At 41.7% G+C, this 24,065-nt stretch overlaps 1 protein-coding gene across 2 annotated transcripts in view; it reads left to right on the forward strand.

Annotated features, from left to right (window-relative positions):
• Nucleotides 1-24,065, forward strand: part of hlcs (holocarboxylase synthetase (biotin-(proprionyl-CoA-carboxylase (ATP-hydrolysing)) ligase)) — a 37,140-nt gene that overhangs the window by 5,885 nt on the left and 7,190 nt on the right. For both annotated transcript variants that reach the window (XM_034683377.1, XM_034683378.1), the window contains 5 exons: nt 114-276; nt 403-1,412; nt 1,725-1,904; nt 6,494-6,774; nt 21,294-21,361. In XM_034683377.1, coding sequence (XP_034539268.1) covers nt 114-276; nt 403-1,412; nt 1,725-1,904; nt 6,494-6,774; nt 21,294-21,361 — 1,702 coding nt within the window. The remainder of the gene's footprint in view (nt 1-113; nt 277-402; nt 1,413-1,724; nt 1,905-6,493; nt 6,775-21,293; nt 21,362-24,065) is intronic.

Raw genomic sequence — 24,065 nt, forward strand, 5'->3', positions numbered from 1 at the left:
CTCAGAGTTGGAGGTGTTTGTGCAGTAAACGTAATGAGGTCTACTCTCTCTGTTCTCTCTGGATCAGCACGCAGTGTGAGCTAACACTATGCTGTGTGTTGTGTTGTGTGCAGGTGCTGAAGTGGTCCGACTACTGTCTTCCTCTAGCCTGTAGCCCTGGCACGCCGTTCAGAGCGGTGGCTCAGGCTAGCGTGGATAACTTCAGTCGACTTGGAGTCGCTTTCATTGAAGATCGCCTCCAGCTTGACGATGGGCTCTTGCCTTCAAAGATAATCCGTTAGTTTCCTCTTATTTCATTTCATATATAACCTTTAATCTGGTATTCTGCTGTGTAATTATATCCACGTGAGCTTCTGGAAGCCCTCATATTGCTCTGACATGTTTGTATTTTTGTGTCTTCAGCTGTCCTCCTCAAAGAGTCCACTCTTAGTGAGCTGTTGGAGAAGCAGTGTCCACAGACCCCAAAGACTGACAGGTCACCATGTGTCTGTAACACTGAGCCTTCACCTCACCTCCTGTCAGCTGACCACCTGCACTTTCAGTGCCGTAAAGGCAGCCTGCTCCTCCCTCAAGAGGCGAAGAGGAGGTTAGAGGAGCGCAGAGGATCCGAGCCGCTCCGAAACACCCAGGACCCGGGACCTGAAGGTGTTCCTGAGGACCACTCTTTGGGAAACCACCGCCACATGGAGGGCCATGGACACCACCTCCACCTGTCCAGCTGTAACGAGTGTTTGGAACTGGAGAACAGCACAATCCTGTCGGTGAAATATGCCTCAGCAGAAAACATTCCAGACCTTCCTGATGATGACTCTGCGGTGCTGGACAGTGGGGACGAGTCTCTCTCAGAGGACTCTAAAGGGGTCTGTGGTCACGGCAGCAAGAATGACTCTAACAGCAAACCACCTAATGTGTTGGTGTACACAGGGGGCTGCAAGGAGCGCCTTCAGACCCTCAATCAGCTCCTGTCAGAGTGCATTAACACTGACAACTACACCATCTACCCTCTCCAACCACAGCAGGCTCTGACTGACCCCTGGATGGAAAACACCAGGCTCCTGGTCCTGGCAGAGGAGGACACCCTGACCCCCCAGCTTCAGACCCGCTTTCTCACTTACCTGAGCCAAGGGGGGCGGGTCCTGGGGCTGGCCTCCAGCCTGTGCCCTGCAGGCCTCAGTCTGGAAGACAGGCAGCGGAGACCTGAGCAGGTCGGCAGGCTTAGCTTCACTAGAGAGGACAGCACGGAGCTGGAGCTGAGCGTGTTGGCCAGCAGGAAGGTCTACATCAGGGACAGTCAGGGAGGGGGGCAGGTGGAGCTTTGGGGGGAACTGAAGGGGGACGTCCCTAATCAGAGGGACATGGTTATTGTGAGGGTGACCCATGGAAGAGACGGAGGAGAGGCTGTGCTGTGTCAGGTAAATGCACGGGGCATTATTTTCCAGTGATGACTGTGAGAATGGAATGTAGATTTATGACCTGTTCATATTTGAAGTGACATAAATGGACCTCACATGTGGCACAGAGACAGTCCCATACACATACACACTGACACAGGAACACCCACACTCTGCAGGGGAGGACACATAGCTTAGAAGTTGAAGGTAGAGTTTGGTAGAGAGAGTTGAAGCTGAGGATGAATTTTTATTACATATTAAAAACGTAAGGTGATAGATGCTCGGTCTGTCTGAGTTTAGACCGATAAACTTATGGTGTGTTCCAATCTGCAGGTCCACCTGGAGCTCTCTCCTGACTCCACTCACCTGACCTCAGGAGGGTTTGATGAGCTGAAGGTGAGCAACGCTCTGCGCTATGAGGTCCTAACGGAGATTCTCTCCTCGCTGGGTCTCAGCTGTGAGCTCAACCAGACCCCGGCTCCTACCCCTGTTTACCTTCTGACAACCTCACAGGTAAAACTTCACTTGTCAGAACCACCTCATAGATAACACAGGTTCAAAGGTCACTGTGATATCATCTGAGAGAATGAAACAGATCTGTGGATCCATTAACAGCATGTTCAAACCAGCAGTCTACATGATGTAGTTGAATTCATAAATACACAATACCACTACATCATGTAGAAAAACAAGAAGAGAGCAGGTCATGAACCCAGCTCTCCTGCACGCAAGCCCAAAATAACACCTCTGCTCCATATACTCCTACACACAGGAGAATGCAGCAGAAAGAACAGCACCTGAAGTGAACTAAAAAAAATCACGAGTGTGAGTGCATCTGAAAGTCCAGCTACGTGCTCTACTTACATGACACACTTGTGCAATCACACGTGTTTAATGAAAAAATCATGTGTGCACACATTTGTATCATGCAAGTGCACAGACACAAACCGCTCCCCATACACACACACACACACGCGCACACACACAGAGCATGTTGTATTTATCTAAGTTAATTATAATAGCAGCAGCACAGTTATTCTCTGTGCGGCACATGTGGAAACACTCTAATATATGTAAATATATGATGATGATAATGATGATGATGATGTCTACAGCAGATCTTTGATCAGACTCACTGACAGAGTGCAGACCAAAACTTCACATTGTCCTGTTCATATTTAAATTAGTCGAATAGAGATTAAAAAACTGAATATTTATAGAATTAATGATAGAATTATAGAATATAATATCTATGCAACCTGTTAATAAAAGCTGAATTCATGTTATAAGTTAATAGTCTAAGAAAAACCTGATACTCAATAAAAGTTAAGTGATTACATCCACTTCTTCCTCATTGGATAATCCAAAATACAATTTGAAAATGAAATACATGTAATGAAGTTATTGTTTAAGCTCTGATGGCTTGTGTAAGAATCTCATTTAAGTGTAAATGATTCACATAGGAAAAAAAATCTAGACTGTGAAAGCTTTTCCATTGACACAAACCTGTTGGATTAAAACACATCAGATTGAACATTTATCAAGCTGTTTCTTACTAATTGTTTCCCTCGACTTAAAAATAAGGTGTAAAAAAACTCAAAGCAATTGTTCAAAATTAATAAAAAATGGTTTGTACATGATCAGCTTTTTGACAGACATCACATCATTCTTCAGTAGTTGTAGTATTTAAACTAAAAAGGTCTAAAGGATATATATTTTTAATGTGTTTAAATGAGAGAATACAACAAGTTCAGTAGCACCTTCAGTCTGTCTGAAGATAGATTTTCCCCTCAGGTCGGAAACCACCTGCAGAGAGCAGATAGGACAGACATAAAAGCCCTTTTTGTTAATGTAAGTACACAACAGCACCGTAATGAAGCTCTGCCATCATCATTTATGTTTTGAAATATTCATCCATCAGCAGTGACAGCTGAGCAGAAAGTGATATCTGCTCTGCTTCAGCCAATGCAAACACACACACACACACACACACACAAACACACACACACACACACACACACACACACACACACACACACACACACACACACACACATCACACCTTTGAGACGAACATACTGAAGGAGAGACATTGCTTGGGCGTGAATATCACACCTTGTACCTATGTACACCTCTTTGGGGTTTATAATGATTTTGTGTTGGGTTTTTTTTATTAGTTTTAGAGGAACTATGAAATTGTGATTAGGGTTGATGTTATTGTGTGCATTTTTGCACCGAACATCAGCTCTAATGGTTTAAATTGTTTCCATGTAAGCATAACAATTTATGAGACATTCAATAGGATATTGTTTTCTTCTGCATTTTTAAAAAGATATGTATTAAAAAACAGTAATAGCTGCAGCTTAACTTTAGCACAGACTTCATCAGGGTAAGAGTGTTCATAATTGAGTTGTGGTTGTATTGTAGTACTGGAGCATGACCACTAGGGGGAGACAGAGGGCTGCACAGATACATGAAACAAGGACCTGTATTATTTCTCTAAACTACTGTATCTCTCAGTAGTTCATCCTGCTTACACCTGGTATCAGCATGCCTCCTGGGTGATGGGATCACAGGTGGGCAGCCTTAACTTAAGGTGTAAACACACTAAGGGCACACTAAAGAGAAAATCAGATCTCTCAGTCCACACACATTTAGTGAAAAATGCATATTTAAATTAGCGAACATCTCAACTTTTGGGATACTGGGTGTAATAAACATCAGCGGTATTAACTTTTATCTTGTTGCTGTTTTTGCCTGTGCCGTTGATTATTTGGGTTGCTGTGTGACCTTTGACCCTGCTGTCTCAGTCACTTTGTTCCAACAAGCAGCAGGCCAATGAAATAGTGAGTCTGCAGAATAGTTTCCAGATTGTTGTGTGTGCAGAGAGGGAGTCCAACGTGTCAAATTCTGCTCCCACTGAACTACACTCTGCTGACAGAATGATGCAGTGTGGATCAGCCTCAGAAGGATTACTGACTATTAGAAGTCATAGATTCTATACCTGAGCATGTGCTGTCAGCAGGACTTTGAAATCAGCATATTTGAATGGCAGAAATCTGAAGTCTGTAACTGCTGAGATAACTGTTCTGTAGTGCTAACAACGAGAACATGGTGACTGAAGGGAGGTTCTGCTGGATAAGATGGATAGTGTTTGTTTTTACTGAGTTTATGACTAATGTGAAGAGTCATCATCACTCTCTGAACACATCACAGTCTGTTAGCTCTCCTCAGATTGACTTCATGTTTATGCCAGATCCAATCACATTCAATCAACTCTTCATTTACACAGAGTTATTACACCACATACAAAGAGAGAATAATAACTTTAAATATAACATGTGAGAGGACTCGGGAGAGAACCTGATTAATGAGAGCAGACTGAATCAGGGCAGAGTGGACTGATCACACCGTGTCATCCATTAGACACATTTACTCTAAACATTCATTTAACACAAACCGCTCAGAGTTCATATTTAATGTTTCTGTCTGCAATGATAAGTGATCCTGACACGCACAATCGGACAAAGACAAAATCATAACTTATACTATACAATATGATATGATGTGATTACAGACCCCTGACTTTAAATCAGCCACAGCATTTGAATACTCAATAAAACATCTAGAATATGGTTTTACAGTCTTAGTGCTGAACTTACGCTGATCACTTACGCTGAAATTAAAATAATCAATTCTTTTTTATCTAAAATGTACATGTATCATTGATATTTCTTTGTTAAATATCAAGTTAATACATAACAATAAATGAACTGCTACATTTTGCATTCACACTCTTCAATATTAGCACAAGAGTCATCATTAAGCCAGAATTTTGAACTTCACACAGTGCTCGTAAAGAAAAGTCACTGAACACAGACTAACATTTATCATACTGTTAATAGTCATGAAGGGCATAATCAATGAAAATTTTCCTTAAAAATGATGTATACCCAAAATACAATCTTTACTCTGAATGATCATTTATAATCCAGAGGCAGTGTGTGGTGGTGTGTGTATCAGCTGAGAGTGTGCTCTGTCAGTCATTGATCAGTGCTGTTAGGCTCACTGACAACAGTGCATTGCTCCATGCTGACAGAAGGGACCAGGTGACATTGCTCTCTGTCTGTAACAGACATAAACATGAGAAGTGTGTGTATGTATAAGATGTTAAAAGGACCTCACAATAAGTATTTATCAGTGAATGAGGAGTTTGTGTGTAGAGGCTGAGCAGATGGAGGGCAGAGCAGAAAGACACACTAGGGCTGTCTACGAAACCGCCTACTATACTAGCAGTACGTACTGATTTGGCCAAAATTCAGCAAGTAGTATGTGAACAAGAGAAAAATCTGCAGTATGCCAAAACTACCCAGATGATTACTGATTCGGGAAATTTTCTCAGTCTGCATCAGACCAGTCTGCCCCGCATACTGTTTCTCACAATGCAGAGCGCTTGTTCTGCTTTTTCTTTTCTCTTCTTTTTTTGACGGGGGGGAACTCAGTTTTTAGGTGCTGTGAAAATTATTAAATTACATATAAACCACTTCCTAACTTTTTAAATCAAAAGTGGTGCTAAAGAAGCAGCTTCGCTATCAGCTTGTCCGTTGTTTACTTCCGCATTCCGAAACCGGAAATTCAGTGACGTCTGGCTCAGCGTACTGCAACACAGATCCAACAGAACAATCATACTACATACTAAATTCATACACAGTATGTATTAGGCAATACCTACTGGCTACTACATTAGTAGATAGTATGTAGCAGGCCATTTCGAAAACAGCCACAGACTCACTTCAGGAGACAGCCTCAAGTGGACACTCAGGGAACTGCAGTTTTTGTCTCACTTCACATTACAGAGGAGGAGTCTGGAATCTGAATTGAGATTACGACACTGCCACCAAGTGACCAAGATGAACCACTGATACAAATCTTTGCTTTGTTTTTGAGATTCTATAAATGATCAGATAAATAAAATGTGGTGATACTCATCAGTACACACGTTTATACATCTTCACAGCAGGTCTGTAGATGCTTAATAAAAGTGTGCACTATAGCTGATGTTGAGACCCTGCTGATGTTGCTCTGGTCCCTCTGTGTTTCAGGAGGTCAAGTCTGTGTTCCTTCAGTGGCTGCAGACACGTGTAGCTCCAGACGGCCTGGTTACCGTGTCTAAAGCCCCCCTCAGGATGGTGTCCTGCTCGGAGCTCCAGGGTGGATTTGACCGGCCTCAGGACTCTCTAGTCCTGGTCACAGACTCTCCACAGACTCAGAGCTGGACCCACTTCAATATGGAGATCTACAAAGAGAACCTGAAGACCAGCCTGCTGGGTCATACTCTGCTGTATGCAGAAGTGGTCACATCCACCATGGACCTGCTGGACGGGTAAGACACAGTCCTCTCAGTCTGTCTCATGTTTGAGTTATACTGAGGTCACACAGTCACGTGTCCAACACTGTGATGAGTTCACAGATCACAAATCACACTGTTCAGATGAGATCACAGATCACATCATTTTAGGAATCAGTCAAAATAACAGTGTTTGGTTAAGATCTGTATCTTCTAGGGACACACTAGGAGGAGGACACTCCTCCCCATGTGTACATATCCAGTCTGTATGGGGTAAAGTTGGGGGAAGCTGACAATGCTGGTGTCAGATTTGATAAATCACTTAAACACAGCAAGCGGTGAAGAGGCAGCAACATGAGGAAGTACCACAGGCTTTCAAATCTTCAGTGTGTTAACAAAAAAGTGACAAAAAAACATAGCTTTACACGCGTCGCCTACTTCAAACATGACTGCACATCTGAAGTGCCATCACCCCGCACTGACTGGAAGCAGGATAGCCAAGCAGATAACTCAGAAACAGACCCTTACTGATGCCTTCTTTCATACTGATTCAAGAAGACACAAAAACAACAAAGGCAGTGGGGGGGTTCATAGTCCATGATTTGGCGCTGTTTACAGTGGCAGGAGATGTGTGCTTTTGTCACCTTATGACAATGTTCGATGGGCGTTAAAAAGTACCCTTTCTTTAATTTTTTGGAGCAAGGTAATTACTGACATCTATTCCTCTAACAACGCACAAAGGGATTGTAAACAAATGGTGAAAGCACAAAGCTCTCACTGCTCTCGGGCAACAGAGAGTGACTTCACTGTGACTATTCAAAGTTTGTCGGATTCAGAAATGTAGAGAGAAGGACTTCAAACTACATACAGTACACAAGGAATGTTCATAAATTGAAAAGCCATTTTGAACCGTAGGCTAACTGTATTGTTGCGTCCTTAATATCTTCAGGTTTTGGACTTAACACAGTGTTGTATGATTGAGTTTGTGTAATGTGGCTAAGTTTCAGCTACAGACTGCAGCAGGCTGTAGGATAACATCACCAGAATTAGAATACTGATCGCTGTCACACACAACCAATGGCTGCAAGATAAGTACAGATACGGCGAGAGAGAAAGAAGTTGAGACACAGTTTGATACAAAGCAGTCATACTTGATTTAATATCAACAACTGAGACTCTGCTTAGGGATTCATTGGCAGTAAGTCTATTTGACACCATGATAATAAAGCTTCCAAGGATCTTCTGATCATGGGGGATGATCCTACACTGTAAAATGTACACGCTGATCAGCTGCACCTTTACACTCTCTCCATTTGTCCTCCTCTCCTCCTCCTCACACTAACTGCGTGTACAGTTCATGTGTTCATACTCTGAGGACGTGCAAAGATCAGAGCATGAGGTCAGAAAATGTTTGTGCTGATGGTTTGTAGGTCTGACCTACTGTAGCTGACCTTCCTTTGCTTTAGTCCATACTTGACATTGGCTGCCCCTCCAATCAGAACACCAGGGGTCTCATGTGCAAAGGGTGCGTAGTTGCGTACGCACAAAAACGTGGCGTAAGCTCTTTTTCACGGCAAAGTTCAGATGTATCAAGAGTGAAAAGACCATGGAAAAGTGCGGTGCCTCACACCAACTTCATGGCTGGCATATGCACGTTTCTACAGCTGTTGAACCTCGGCACAGATTCATACATCTGGATATTTTTGTGCATACAACGCTTTCTGGATTTGAGCGTACACCATGTTTCGGTAGGAGATCCATGCAAGTCTGTCTACATGAGGCCCCTGAAGGCCCTCTCCTGGTCCCTGGTGTTCAGTCCAGGTCTGACCTGCAGCTACAAAACACTCGTTGTCTGTGTGTGATCAAACAACTGTTGTTGTTTTTTTACCTCCTTTCTTTTTCACTTTCTGAGTGGAGAGTTTGACCAGCAGGGTTTATTTATTTTTTATTTAAAAAAAAAAAGAAACATCTGTTGATATTTGATGAGACACACAGCGGTGTATGAGGAGCCTTTGTGAGGAATATTTGAACTGAAGTTAACCAGTTTTATTTCATGAAACTCCTCATGTAGAGTACTCACTCACTCATGACTATGTGTGTTCACACTTGCACTTGTGTGTGTGGTAGTGAGGTGTATCTTTTCTGGCCATGCACACACACACACAAACACACACACAGAGGCTGGAACTGATTATGGTGGTGTCTGACCTGGGTGCAGCAGAGCAGGTCTGTCTAATAGAGTCTTTGTGTGGAGCTGTGCTGTGGGTGGAGCAGCTCTCAGGCTGCAGGTGGGAACAATTAAAAGTGTCATAAAGTTTGAAAAATGGCCGGTGGAGCAGCGCTGAGCTGATTGAAACAGACACTGTTGTCATTTAGCTTCCACACAAAGTGAACCCCCAACCTGTGTGCTAATATTTGACTTTCCAGATGTTTCTGAGCAGCAGCTTGATTAATGTTATTATGAAGGAATGCTTGTTTTATTTCTGCAGCACATGTGTTGATTAGGCTCTAAATATGATGGAGAGAGATCAACCATGAGGTGGAGCTGACAGGCTCTGAGTGGAGTGGAGCAGAGAGGGAGCCAATGATGCTCTGATTTAACCCCTGCAGCACTCAAACATTTAATCATGTGTGTGTTTTAACTTTCAAACCATACACTTTATTAAACTCATGTTTGTGTTGGACTAGATCCTCCTCATGCAGAGTCTGATCACTCATGCTCACAGTTCGGGTTGTGCAGTCAGAGTCAGACCTTTAGTTTGTGCCTTTAGATATGATAATAACATTAAAATCAGTTTTAGTCACATGAATGTGATCTAACTGTTTGTTTTAGATTTGAGTAGAGTTGTTGTAAAGATCCAGCTGTGTGTTAAGTCACTTATTGCATTATCATGAGGTGAGTATGACCTGTTAACAAAGCAGCAGCATGTGATCTCAGTCTTCTTGAAGTGAACTGTCTCAACTCATAAAGGGATCTGTTTATGGATTTGAATCAGTTTATAAAGTCTGTTTAAATAGACACTCATTTCAACATTATTACAGTTGTTATTGCTAGAAGAACAGGCACTCCGTACATGGACAATGTCTTCAACTCACTGATCGCTGGTTTGATTCCCGCCTTGTGATCATTTGGTGCATGCCCCCCCTGCTCTCTCTTTAACACCATCCTCGTGCTTCTTCTTGTGTCCCACTAAGGATGAAGGTGAAAGGAAGAAGGTGAAAATAGTCACAAAAATAATTGCTGCTGTTATATATTAATAATAACTCAATGCTTTAGTTGTTAAAATGCTGCCTGCATGTTTCCATGTGGTGACTGAGCTGTCCATGAGTCTGTACTTATCATCCTGTCTCTGCTAACATCAGTCATCTCTGAAGCCACAGATAGTAAAGATGCTGCAGCAGTTCATAAAATCAGGATTATAAAACATTTCTATTTTAAATCAATTAACATTTCAGGGTTTTTTTATCTATCAAAGTTTAATTTCTAAATAAGCCAGAATTTATGCTCATTTTCTAAATTATTATTTTTTCTTTTTGTCATTTAAAATTTTAGATTTAAAATCTTGAAGTTTTACATGTTTAACTACTTATTTTTGAACAGTTTTTGGATTCTGAGATCAGTTAATGTACTTATTCATAATTTATATTAATTCTATAACACTTCCACTCTTAGTCCTCTTTCACTTCAGAAAGACATTTGGATCTTTTTATTCTATTAATTTTACAGTGATCGAAAAAATTCATTTCAAATAGCCTTTTAGGGTTTATTTAACAGTGAAGTGATTCCATATTTTATCATAAGACGATTTTAACCCTTTGGGGTCAAATAGGAAAATAAAATATATGTTAATTTTTTTTACAGTTAAAATTGGTGAATATGTGATTTTATCAGTCTGGTCCAAACTTCTAAAATAGTATTTACTCTAAAAGAATGCCTTAAACTAGAAATCATTTCTGCAACACATTGAGGAATAGTCATGAAATATGAGTAAAAAGTTGAGATGAAAAATGAGCAACAGACAGCTGATGTGAGTGCGTGAGCTGATCTTTAAAGAGTCCCAGACTCATTTTTATCTTAGCTCACAGAGCTGCTGGGTTGATGGAGAGATGCAGGACATCTTTGATTTAGTCAGGCGTCATGCAGAGCTCTGTATATCATCACAGGGCTTGTGTTTGATATTGTTGTGTCAGATATTGGTGCAAACTGTCCGTCTGAAGCTCCTGTGTGATGTTAAATGAACTCTGACCTTTACTCTGAGTGTTTTTCTCCAGTGTAACCACACATTATTTCTCTGTTAAAGCAAAGGAAGATGGTACATCTGAGCCTGACAGGTGATGTGTGTGATATCTGATGATTCAGTAGGAGTGTTGTGTTGCCTTGATGTAGATTTAAACCTGGTGTGAGTCCACCAGGGTCAGATCTCTCAGTCTCTGCTCACTGTAGTGGTTGTTTAATTCATCACTGATACAAAACTCTGTGATTTGCTCGTCTCTGTGTGAGCTTTATCTACATGACATCATCTGCAGATCATAATCCAAACATACACATGAGCAGAGAATCACAACGATACAGCACAGTTCTGTCAGTGTAAGATGATGTGTGTAAAGACTCCTCCTGTTGCTGTTTTCCTCCTCACTGTGTTTCTGCTGAGTTAATCTAGCAGACAGAAAGTCCTTGTGTTTTCACCGTTCACATTCCTCAGCTCAGCAGTGTGTATAGAGATGCTTATGCGGTTAATCAGATGGTCAAACAGATGTTGATTTCAGAGCACAGAGTTATTAGAGTCCTTTCAGACGACAATGACGGCTTCTTTTCCTCTGTGTGGAGGATGAATAAAGCTGTGAGAGCTAACAGAGAGCTGCTGCAGGTCAGAGCTGATGAAAGCACCCTCAGTGCCGAGGACTGAGGCTGAGGATGAATGGACGGCTCACTCACTGTTTGTTCTCAGTATTAATGCTTTGTTTGGCTGTGCAGGCTAATAATAGCAGCACAGAGACACAGAGGGGTGTTCTCACAAGGTCACACCTCACTGGAATCTCAATGAACCTCCACCAGCAGACACACACACACGCAGACACACACACACACACCTCTGCAGTAACACAGGTCGTTCATTACACTGCAGCAGCTTTTATACACACTATGAAAACTCATTTAATCACTTTTTAGAGCAGAAGATATCTGTCAGCAGCTTGCTAGCTTAGCATCACACAAAGAGCAGGAGAGCAGGGCTAACAGGAGATCTGGTTGTGGTTTCTCTTGGAGGGGAAGTCTGATTTAGTCCAAGTTTCTTGGAAACGTGAGGGCTTTTTAGACCCAGTATTAAACTTCTTTAATAGTTTTAAATGTGTCGGGTATTTTAAGAGAGAACAGTTTGGATGCATACTCTCTGTGCAGAAACACACAGCCAGTAAGAGAGAAGTCTAAGTTGACAGATCTGCTGGAAGGGTTTAAAATGGTAACCAATCTACGCTGAGGCTGGGGAGTGAAAGCTGCACCAACTTTGAGATGTGATTCTATAAAAAGTGTAAGAAATATGAAAAGGTCAAAATAATCCCTCCTATTTTAAAGTGTTGTGAACGTTTAAAAGTCTGAGTGGACTTTGAAGAGCGCGATTAGAAAAGCTAAACATGTGGATCACTGAGTACAATCTTTAGCTCAATTAATATTTTAATATTGATTTATTTGTTCCAAGGAAAAGCTCTCATGCTCTGCAGAACTTATTCTGTTAGGTACGAAAAAATGTGATAAAAATAAATGAGCTGGTTGTTTAGACGTTTAATTGAAGTTTCCATGCCGAACGTGTTTAAACTATCTAAACTGAAAATGAATAATAAATCAAATTTTGATTTAAAATGTATGTTTTTAACATTTAGATTTGAGTTTTAGCATCACAAGATACAGCTTTTAAAATTCATATATCATACGTCAAGACAGAAAAGTTCAGCAAGTAAAACAAAATACACAGACAGACAAAAAACTATAAATAAGTAATAGTGTTTCTCCTGTCTTAAAAACACTAATCTATTCAAAGTGTATAATATGATGCCATATCTGCTGATTAAAGATAATATTTAGAGGGAAAAATAAACTGTTGTATCCACAGGAAGTAGTCATGAACTTGATCATCTGTGAAATGTAAATCCTAGACATGATTAATAAATGGCCTTTGTAAACTCTCACACCTCTGCTCTGGTTCTCCTCTTTAAAGGAAGGCTTGATGACGCCTGTCATATCCACTGAGTGATGCTTTCTCTGTGAGCACCCTTCTCATAACAATGCAACACACTTTCAGACTTAAAGCAAACACAGGTTATGAATGCTCGTTTATTATTGCTGTAATAATGTTGGTCAGGATAGAAGCCGACACAAAGAGCTTTGGATCAGGTGACACTGATTTAGAAATTATCCTCTTCTCCATCACTATTCTTACTTCATCAGAAACATATTCATTTCCCTGCATCATCAAACACAATGCATTGATTTTTTGTGCAGAGCTCTTTTTATACATAAATAATTATTCATATTTTTACATTTTTATCACTGAAGGTTGTGAAAATAATAACACATGTATTCTAGAAACTCCTACTGAGTAATATACACATCACACTCTTGTCACTGTTCATGACAGTTTCAGGGCTGTGGAGAGCCCGCCTCCAACATGATGTCATTAATGATAATATTATTGAAATGAATTGAGATGATGCTGTGATGTTAACAGAGTAGAAAGCAGAACAACACACTCCTCACTGTTACTAGGATTGTTCTCTGGATTATCATGTGTTATGATGAATGCAGAGTGTGTGAGTGTTAGCATCACACTGCAGTGTTTATGTGTGAACACCTTATAATAACGATAGTTGGGGGGGGTCGGTCAAGCAGCACTTTGCTGGTCTGAAGAACATAATGATTCTTTTCCTGCTCGGCTGAACTTGATCCCTGTGCCTGCAGCTACACACTTCCTACTTATTGACTTTTTCTTCTTAGAGCTTCAGGCTCAGACCTGAAAACCCGAGGGCCCACTTTCACTTCACCCCCTCCCCACTTCCCCTGTTGTTTTTGCCTCAGAGGGGCTCTGAGGAAAGGAGAAGAAGCAGCCATGGATGTAGATGTAGTTCTGATTATGTTCCCTGATACACAGGGACACATTCTGATTTCCATGCCTTGTGCACATGTGGAGAGCATGTTAGACTCATACACACACACGCACACCCACACATATGTTAAAGGCTGTCATAGAATCCCACCAGTGCGGCACCTGAAAGTAAAATCAGGCTCAACAAAGGAGCGTTCTGGGGAAAGCTGCTCCACAGAGCCTGCTGATCACTGTTTGTTTTCACAGGTAATCCAATATCCAAACTGACACTGTATGAATTAGGGTCCTGTTTCCTGTGAAAAATACAGCCCACTATAACCACGGCAACAGGTTCAACCATAAAAATCTAATTGGCTCAATTGACCTTGCATGCTCCACCTGCAATTATCAAAGATTGTAAGCAGATGCCTGACCGGGGGAACATATGGAGCCGTGTTTGACCTGAACTCTCCGAGTCCACTGGAGGCTTCGTTACACTCTGCAGCCCTGAGAGCCCCTTTGACAGGCAGGGCCCTGCAGCTCAGTACAGGGGCCACAAGCTGCAGCTTCTCATTTTAGCTGCACCTGAAGGGTCTGACTGCCCTAGAACCTCAGAGGAGGCCATGCTGACGGGGACCCAGGCCCTTAGGGGGCAACATCATCAGAGAACCAGGCCTTCAGGGGCCCACATTACAGGAGACTGTGTGCTTTCTACTTTCTGCCTGTATCTTGTCCTGGACACAGTCTCATTATATGATGAAGTAAACATGATCACAGTCAAGAAAATCCAGTAGCTTGTTGAGCCTAAGCCCCTTTCACACATTGGACAGACCTGCATGTGTGAACACAAACAGCTTTTCAAATTTGTCCTCACGACTTTATCCCAACTTTTTCCTTGCAGCCTCTTGTAGAAACATTTCTGCAAGAAGTCCCCATAAGTTTTGGTGAGTTGATGTGTGAACAAGTTGGTGGGGCGATGGCATCGTTCACATTGAGCAGAGTTTCTCTGTTTTATTCTCTTTACTGCGCGCCCCAGTTGTCTGTATTATGTTATGTACCTTAGTGCGGATATTGTGGAAACATCATTATACATTTTGCGCTGTCAGGATGAGACCTCACAGTGCAGCTCTCCGCTGCACAGACTGGAGATGCATCAGTCACAGTCAGTTGCAAAACTTGAGCGAACTGCAGAGAGCTTCATAACTTTGTGGGCGTTTTTGAGCTTGAATATCATAGGAACAGTTTGCTTAGACCTTGAGACAGGGCAGATGATGCGTAATTCTTGGTGCAATTAGTGGCTGCAATCCATTCTTAGTAAATTCCCCCTGAGTGCTGGCACAACCTGAGAGTTGAAGAATCCTGTTTGTGGCATCTTTTGGAAACTCAGCTGTTCCTACAGCTGTTGAGAGGAAGACAGACCTCAGCTCCTGCAGGTTTTTTTTTATCATGAACTGAAAGTGTGAGTGCAGAGTGGACACCTGAAGGTGTCTGCAGCTGAATGTGACTGCAGTCCAGAACCTGAGCCAGACCAGCAGCCGGGTCCAGACAGGCGGAACAAGGTCAGTGAGTGGAGCCTCAGCTGCCCTGTGCTAATGGAGCGATCTCTCTCATTGATCACCTCCAATAGTGCTATTTGGAAATGATCATTGGTGCTGTCCCTCAGTAAACAGGATTAGCTCAATTAATCACATTTACAGATTAGTTTGTCCTCTCTTATTGATCAGCCCCTCCGTGCTGCTGAGTGATCAATGCAAACACGCTTATGCACCCAAAATCCTGTTTCAAAAATCAGCATCGACGGCAGAAATAATCTTTTAATCTGAGATATTTTAATCTGGGGAGTGAGAGGGTTTGAGTTTGGAGGATAAATGGCTTTCAAGAAAATGATATTGTTACTGACAGCATCAAACCCAGCCTCCTGATTAGTTATATTATGAATATGTTAGGACACTTTGGTACTGGGTTAGCAGTTTTTCTGTATACACCTGTAAATACACCAGAGACAGGTTAAGATAGACTTGTATCTAAAACAGTAACAGGTTTGTCCTCCTGTGTATCTGACGGTGTCAGATACCTGCTGTTAGAGATGTGTCACTACGAGCAGACAGAGTGATGCTGTCTGACAGCACAGACTGTGACATGCACACAACGTATTACCATGCGTCCTTCTCTGACAGATGACTCTGCTGGGGTGGGCTTTATCCTCTTGACCTGTGGTATCTGGGGGGTGTGACCCCTGTGGCTTAGCTGCCCTCTAAAACAAAGAACCCTGAGCAAGGATTTAGAGGCCCACGCTCTTCATCAGGAACACGTCTCCTCTTTCTCTCGGTCAATGGTTGTATTTTGTCCGTCTTTGTTCGGCTGTGTTGGGATGAGTAGAGAACAATGGTGGGTGTGATCAGAGGAGATCAAACAAGTCTCAGCTTTGAGAAACGCCACAGAGAGCCCGCTCTCTCTCTCTGCCTGTGTGTTCATCATCACCCTCTTTTGTACAATGTGACTTTTTCTTTTATAATTGAAGGTAAATTAAGCTTCCTCTTTTATCATGTAGTGCATATTTCCTTACACCTCCAGTTCATGCCGTCTGTAGCACATTTTATTTTTTAAAGTCTGTAACAGCAGTGTAATAAAGCTTAACTGTCCCTCTGCCTTTGCACAGACGAACAGAAGCCACTTCAGGCACGCAGACATAAACTCATACACACACACACAATGCAGTGTCAACTGATGTTTTGGCCACGTAATGGCATTTCTCCTCTGTTACTACCTCTGATGCTGGCTCAGCATTGGAACAATTTCACCCTATCATTACAGCTCTGTGACATTACACAGTTCCTTCTGAGGGCCAAAAGCCACTAAAAATGACCAAAATGGCTTCAAAAACCGCAAACAAGGGGGAAATATGTTTTAGAATAGACCTATATCAGTTAGGCCAATATCCTAATCCTGCGTTAAACCGTAATTTTGGAGGTCTTTAATTTTTAAGTTCACAATATGGCACTGTTACCAGAGGGGAGAGAGAGAGGTAGAGAATAGTGGAGCTGCTGCACCTCCAGTAACACCACTGACCTACCACCGGCTACTAAAATGGACTATTCCCTTTTCAAAATACTCCTTCAACCGTTTAAATTAATGAAGAAAAACCATCATCGTCACCCCCTCAGCCAATAAGACTGCAAAGAAATTCGCCTCTGCTGCCATTGAAAAATGGAACATAGACTGGCATGATTTTGAAGAGGTGAACAAGACAACTATCCTCTTCAGGAAAGCATGTCGTGTTATCCCACACAGACGTAGCTTTGGACTGTTCAAAGCCAGAAATGATGTCGTCTTCACAGTGCACGCACAAAGGGTTAAATGCACCCTAACGTGCTGCAGATTAAAGAGTGTCTCAGTGCTCCTGTGTTGTTTGCACACATTTAAATAATCCATTGTGTGTTCATTTGGGGCCACATTGTCCCCTCTCTTTGGAAATGAACCTCAGTACAAAAAAACACCTGATTCACAAACTCAGCCTCGCACAGTTAGATGATAAACTCATCCAGTTAAGGAGCCACAGTATGTTCTTAGTGAATCCACCATTCAGTGCAGTAAGCAGGGAGAGATCAGAGGCTTCTGCCACAAGTTTTGTCATAATTATAACAAAAAAAGTTTGTCAGAAATATTTTTTCACGCACCCAAAACGAGATGATGACGAGCTTAAAATACATCATTGATAATAAAACCGCTCTAAACGTTTGTTACAAGCAGTGCATTCTTGTAACAGGCTGAAGCGGTTGAGGGTCTTTATTTTGTCACTTAAGTGCCCCAGGTACAAACTCTCACTGCCTCCATGCATCCTCAGCATCATCACCAATGATTATTTGTCAGTGACAAAGCCACAACCAGCTTTCTGAGCGATGGCACATTAATATCTTACATCTGTAGTTTTTTGCTGTTATTTCCACCAATAGCTTCATGACAAAACCTGGATTTATCCCAGTTTGGAGAGATGTTAAAGAGCATATTTAATGAGAGGTTTCACAGTGTGAGTAACCCTAAATCCTCAGCAATGACGATGAAGCTGGGAGTGCATAAGCTAAATGTATGAACAGCGTACTAGGGATGCATGGTATTGGGTTTTTTGCCGATATCCGATATGCAGATATTTTACAACTCATTTAGCCGATTACCGATACAATTTTTTTTCCCACACACCTAATTGCAGAGATCATCAATTCTCTTCTGTATTGGAATTAGCGTACAGTATTATGGTGACGCTCTTATCACGTTTGTTATGTAATATTCATTTCTTGTGCAAAATAAGAAAAATGCTTAAAACCTAAAACTGCATATTTATTTTTGACAATTGCTTTCAAACAAAATTCATACAAAAAGATACATCCTACTTAAAACTTTGATGATGCTCTCCCTGAGACAATCGTAACAATACCCACAACCAGGGCAAATTTGGCCAATATCACATTTGACATAGTAAGTAAACCTAACCTCTGTTCACAGGGAACATGTGAAAAGTGTAACTGTACAGCAATTAAACCCAAATTAAATAAAATGGTTTCCTCTTTGACAGTAAATGTGTCTAAATTAGTCAGCTACATGTACCTTACAGACTGCTGCTTAAATTAAAATTTAACTTCAAACATGAGCCCAACATGTGTGCAGCAGCTCATTATTTCAGTGGTTAATTATATCGGCAGATATCAGCGTGTTGGCCGATGTCTGATAGTTAATTTTAAAGCCAATATCGGCCGATACCGATAACATGACGATAGTATCGTGCATCCCTACAGTGTACATGTCACTGTGGACCCAGTTAGGGACCGTTGTTTAAGTACATTTTGCCAATTCATGACAAACTTGGTTTCCACAGCGCTTTGATTTAAAGTCTAAGAAAGTCAAATTTACCTACAGTGGCCACAGAGAGTGTTTTTTCTTGACTTGGAGTAAGTACATTTCACTATTTGACCACCTTTATCCATGGGTACTTTCCTTACCTTATTATATCAGCAGGGAGAGCACAGCAGCATTACATTGTAGAGAGTCTCGGCTAAATTGTTCAACTAAGATATCACAAAAGTGTTCAGAGACTGAAATGTTGCAGATTTAAACAATTTGTACAACTATGATTTAACTTTCTTATCGATTGAATGAATGAGTTTAAAGAGAGATAACGTTTTAAAGTACGACTTAAAGTAATGATTGAACTGTGTTGATTTTTTATGACTAAAACTATGAAGGGTAAAAGAGACAGTGTGTCTGTAACTCACTCATTTTCATGGAAAGACTGAGACTGAATCTGAAATAGCTGCCAACATGAACACAGCTGGAGTGAGCGTCTTCTGCCTGCAGGTCAAATATCAGTAGAAGGATCGTAGACTTGTGTCTTGCTGATTCTCTGATGGTCCTGACAAAGAGCCCCCCTCACAACCCCAGCAAAGACTAGCCCGTTCTAGATCTTCTGCTGTAAGTCTTTGTTCTCCAACATGCTTCAGTCTCAGTATTTTACAGCAGTGAGTCTGGGTTTTCTCTTTAATATTTACTTTGTATTAGTGATTATATGTTGGCAGTAACTTGGCTGCAGTAGAGCTATCAGGACAAAGTTTCCTCCTCAATCAGCTTCAGTTCAGCCAACATTCCTGAGGCTGAGCTTTCCTCAGATGGTCCAGTTATTTTTCTTTACATGCCTGACATGTTTGTACAGCCACACACATCTGGCTGACCAATCTGCATAAATTAAAATATCAGGGAGTCGTTTTTTGAAGCATGCCTTTATTTCATATTGAGACAGATGGCGGAGCGACTCAAACCAGAACCAACTAAACCCTAAATCTAGTCACATTGGTGTTGTTGTTTTCTGATGTCATTCTTTTAGAGTATTTTCAAATGCTGATTTTATAGCTGTTTTATTTCATCATGGTTAATCATGATTAGTCACATTTTTGTTTGCATGTTTCTGTCCCGTTATTTAGCATTTAAAACCGGTATGAGTCTAAAGTAACAATTTTAAGCAACTTCCCCCAGCCTCTTGATTTAGTCATCAAATGATTGCAATGAAATGCACTTTATGATCTTGACTTTTAGATTCATGATTTAAATAAATTCTGCACCAGTGTGGTCTGAAACCTTGACTTAGAGAGAGGAGGAAGTTTCGGAGTGCTTCATCTGCAGGTCGTCGAAACTTCACTCTCCAGAAAAGAGCTCTGACGACTTTGTGACATGTTTGCCTGCTGACATCAGTCTGATAAGCTGCACCTGTATGCTTTACTGGTAGGTGGTAGCTTAAACTCAAAGTATTTCAGTGATATTTTAATTCTGTCTGACACAAAGTGCAAATAACTTAAAGAGAAATGTACCCTTCAAAAGCACAGTGGTGGTATTATTTTCCATCATGGGGACAGCAGGAGCAAAGAGACGCTGCAGTGGCTTAACTGTGGTTTGGGCGAAAGTAACGTGATTTTAAAAATGACATGTCAACATTGACAGCCTTAATATGAATATAAATCGATTAATCTATGATCTGTAAACCTAAACTTGCAGTTCATGTGATCATGCCACAGAAAACATTTGAATGATCTGTCTTTACCACTAAAGTCAGGATGTTTAACACAAAGAACTAATCTAGTCTCCCAGTTGTGTCAGAAGTAGAAGAATCAAAAACACTATATTCAACAGATTTCAAAAAAGAAAGAAAGAAAAAATGTTTCATTTGTGAATACAATCCTGCATTTATAAACATAAACCAAGTATTCCCAAACTTTTCAGGAGTTATTTGAACATTTTGTAGTTTTTGAGGTATGGGTTTACCAGTCATTTAAGTTGTAATCCAAGTCTTTCACTGAGCAGATCATCCAACATAACAAAATGACATTATCCTTACACCCCCATTTCTAAGAATACATAAAGGTATCAGCTATTCAAGTGAGTGTAAAAGATTGAGTCAAAAAGATCTACCACTGTGACATGTTAAAGTATAAGCCCTCTGAGCTCAGAGTGTAGACTGAGTTATCTCTCCCTTTAATAAACACACACACACACACACACACACACACACACACACACACACACACACACACACACATTAGGTGTGTAACAAAGCTCTCTATAGCCCTCAAACTGAGCCTGGTCTTAAGCTGATTGAAGCTGATTGAGGCTGACTCTCTTTACATCACAATAGAGGAAATAGTGTGCTCTCCTCCTCTGGCAGCTCCACAGTCTGTGCTCACAGAGTGATGGAGAGCAGTCAGCCGGTGTCTGCGGATCAGCTTTCATTTTATCTGGAGATGACAGAATGTCCAAACTGACACAACCATGCAGGGTGATCGAAGCACGACATCTTCCTCAGTTTGTCTTTCTTGTGAACTTTTTGTATGCTAGTGCTGATGCTGTTCTGTAAAGTCTTAAAATACCCTCAGTTTTAAACTGGAGATCCGCTCTAACATTCCTTCCCTCCTCTCCTCCTCTCCTCCTCTCCTCCTGCAGGCTTAGTCTGCACTCACCGAAGGACGTGGGTTTGATTGCTGTCACTGCTCGACAGACTAAGGGCCGAGGTGAGCATAGCACAAACCTGATCACACACCTCTAATGTTTAATTAAAGCACCTATCATGTTGAGTCCACAAGGAATGAAATGACCCTCTGTTTTAAAGTATACAAGTGGTATTTACTTGATTCAAATTGAAGTGTTATCTGTTTATCACTATGGTACAGGTCTGATGTATTTACATTGATACGTTTTACAATACAAATAGTTCCAAGGGCATCTAAGAGTGCAAATGGTAGTAAGCATGTGCTTTAGTGATGGGAAGTTTGGCTCTTTTCAGAGAGCCGGCTCTTTTAACTCGGCCCCCAAAGAAGAGCCGGCTCTTTCGACTCCCGAACGGCTCTTAATTTAGGATCTTTCCGTATATTTTACCTTAACTTTGCAAAAACTAATGGTTTGTGTTGAAAACCCTTTTACGTACAGTGTTTTTATGAGAAGCCTTATAATTGCCCAATTGTGTGCATTTATTCTGTTACAAAATCATTCTCACCCTGATCCTAGGGTTAGGGTTGTGATTAGGGTTAGGGTTGTGATTAGGGTTAGGATTAGGGTAAGGGTTGTGATTAGGGTTAGGGTTGTGATTAGGGTTAGGGTTGTGATTAGGGTTAGGGTTGGGGTAAGGGTTAGGGTTGTGATTAGGGTTAGGGTTAGGGTTGTGATTAGGGATAGGGTTGTGATTAGGGTTAGGGTTGTGATTAGGATTAGGGTTAGGGTTGTGATTAGGGTTAGGGATAGGGTTGTGATTAGGGTTAGGGTTGTGATTAGGGTTAGGGATAGGGTTGTGATTAGGGTTAGGGTTAGGGTTGTGATTAGGGTTAGGGTTGTGATTAGGGTTAGGGTTGTGATTAGGGTTAGGGTTAGGGTTGTGATTATGGTTAGGGTTAGGGTTGTGATTAGGGTTAGGGTTGTGATTAGGGTTAGGGATAGGGTTGTGATTGGGGTTAGGGTTAGGGTTGTGATTAGGGTTAGGGTTGTGATTAGGGTTAGGGTTGTGATTAGGGTTAGGGTTGTGATTATGGTTAGGGTTAGGGTTGTGATTAGGGTTAGGGTTGTGATTAGGGTTAGGGATAGGGTTGTGATTGGGGTTAGGGTTAGGGTTGTGATTAGGGTTAGGGTTGTGATTAGGGTTAGGGTTGTGATTAGGGTTAGGGTTGTGATTAGGGTTAGGGTTGTGATTATGGTTAGGGTTAGGGTTGTGATTAGGGTTAGGGTTGTGATTAGGGTTAGGGTTAGGGTTGTAATTAGGGTTAGGGTTAGGGTTGTGATTAAGGTTAGGGTTGTGATTAGGGTTAGGGTTGTAATTAGGGTTAGGGTTGTGATTATGGTTAGGGTTAGGGTTGTGATTAGGGTTAGGGTTAGGGTTGTGATTAGGTTTAGGGTTAGGGTTGTAATTAGGGTTAGGGTTAGGGTTGTGATTAGGGTTAGGGTTAGGGTTGTGATTAGGGTTAGGGTTGTGATTAGGGTTAGGGTTGTGATTAGGGTTAGGGTTGTGATTAGGGTTAGGGTTGTGATTAGGGTTAGGGTTAGGGTTAGGGTTGTGATTAGGGTTAGGGTTGGGGTTGTGATTAGGGTTAGGGTTAGGGTTGTGACTAGGGTTAGGGTAAGGGTTAGGGTTGTGATTAGGGTTAGGGTTAGGTTTAGGGTTAAGGTTGTGATTAGGGTTAGGGTTAGGGTTGTGATTAGGGTTAGGGTTGGGGTTGTGATTAGGGTTAGGGTTGTGACTAGGGTTAGGGTTGGGGTTAGGGTTAGGGTTAAGGTTGTGATTAGGGTTAGGGTTGTGATTAGGGTTAGGGTTGGGGTTAGGGTTAGGGTTGTGATTAGGGTTAGGGTTAGGGTTGTGATTAGGGTTAGGGTTAGGGTTGTGATTAGGGTTAGGGTTGTGATTAGGGTTAGGGTTGGGGTTAGGGTTGTGATTAGGGTTAGGGTTAGGGTTGTGATTAGGGTTAGGGTTGTGATTAGGGTTAGGGTTGTGATTAGGGTTAGGGTTGTGATTATGGTTAGGGTTAGGGTTGTAATTAGGGTTAGGGTTAGGGTTAGGGTTGTGATTAGGGTTAGGGTTAGGGTTGTGATTAGGGTTAGGGTTAGGGTTGTGATTAGGGTTAGGGTTGTGATTAGGGTTAGGGTTAGGGTTGTGATTAGGGTTAGGGTTAGGGTTGTGATTAGGGTTAGGGTTGTGATTAGGGTTAGGGTTAGGGTTGTGATTAGGGTTAGGGTTAGGGTTGTGATTAGGGTTAGGGTTGTGATTAGGGTTAGGGTTGTGATTAGGGTTAGGGTTGGGGTTAGGGTTGTGATTAGGGTTAGGGTTTGGGTTGTGATTAGGGTTAGGGTTGTGATTAGGGTTAGGGTTGTGATTAGGGTTAGGGTTGTGATTAGGGTTAGGGTTAGGGTTGTGATTAGGGTTAGGGTTAGGGTTGTGATTAGGGTTAGGGTTAGGGTTGTGATTAGGGTTAGGGTTAGGGTTGTGATTAGGGTTAGGGTTAGGGTTGTGATTAGGGTTAGGGTTGTGACTAGGGTTAGGGTAAGGGTTAGGGTTAGGGTTAGGGTTGTGATTAGGGTTAGGGTTGTGATTAGGGTTAGGGTTGGGGTTAGGGTTGTGATTAGGGTTAGGGTTGTGATTAGGGTTAGGGTTGTGATTAGGGTTAGGGTTGTGATTAGGGTTAGGGTTGTGATTATGGTTAGGGTTAGGGTTGTAATTAGGGTTAGGGTTAGGGT

This window comes from Notolabrus celidotus, chromosome 5 (assembly GCF_009762535.1).
Source record: "Notolabrus celidotus isolate fNotCel1 chromosome 5, fNotCel1.pri, whole genome shotgun sequence".
Classification (NCBI taxonomy): domain Eukaryota; kingdom Metazoa; phylum Chordata; class Actinopteri; order Labriformes; family Labridae; genus Notolabrus; species Notolabrus celidotus.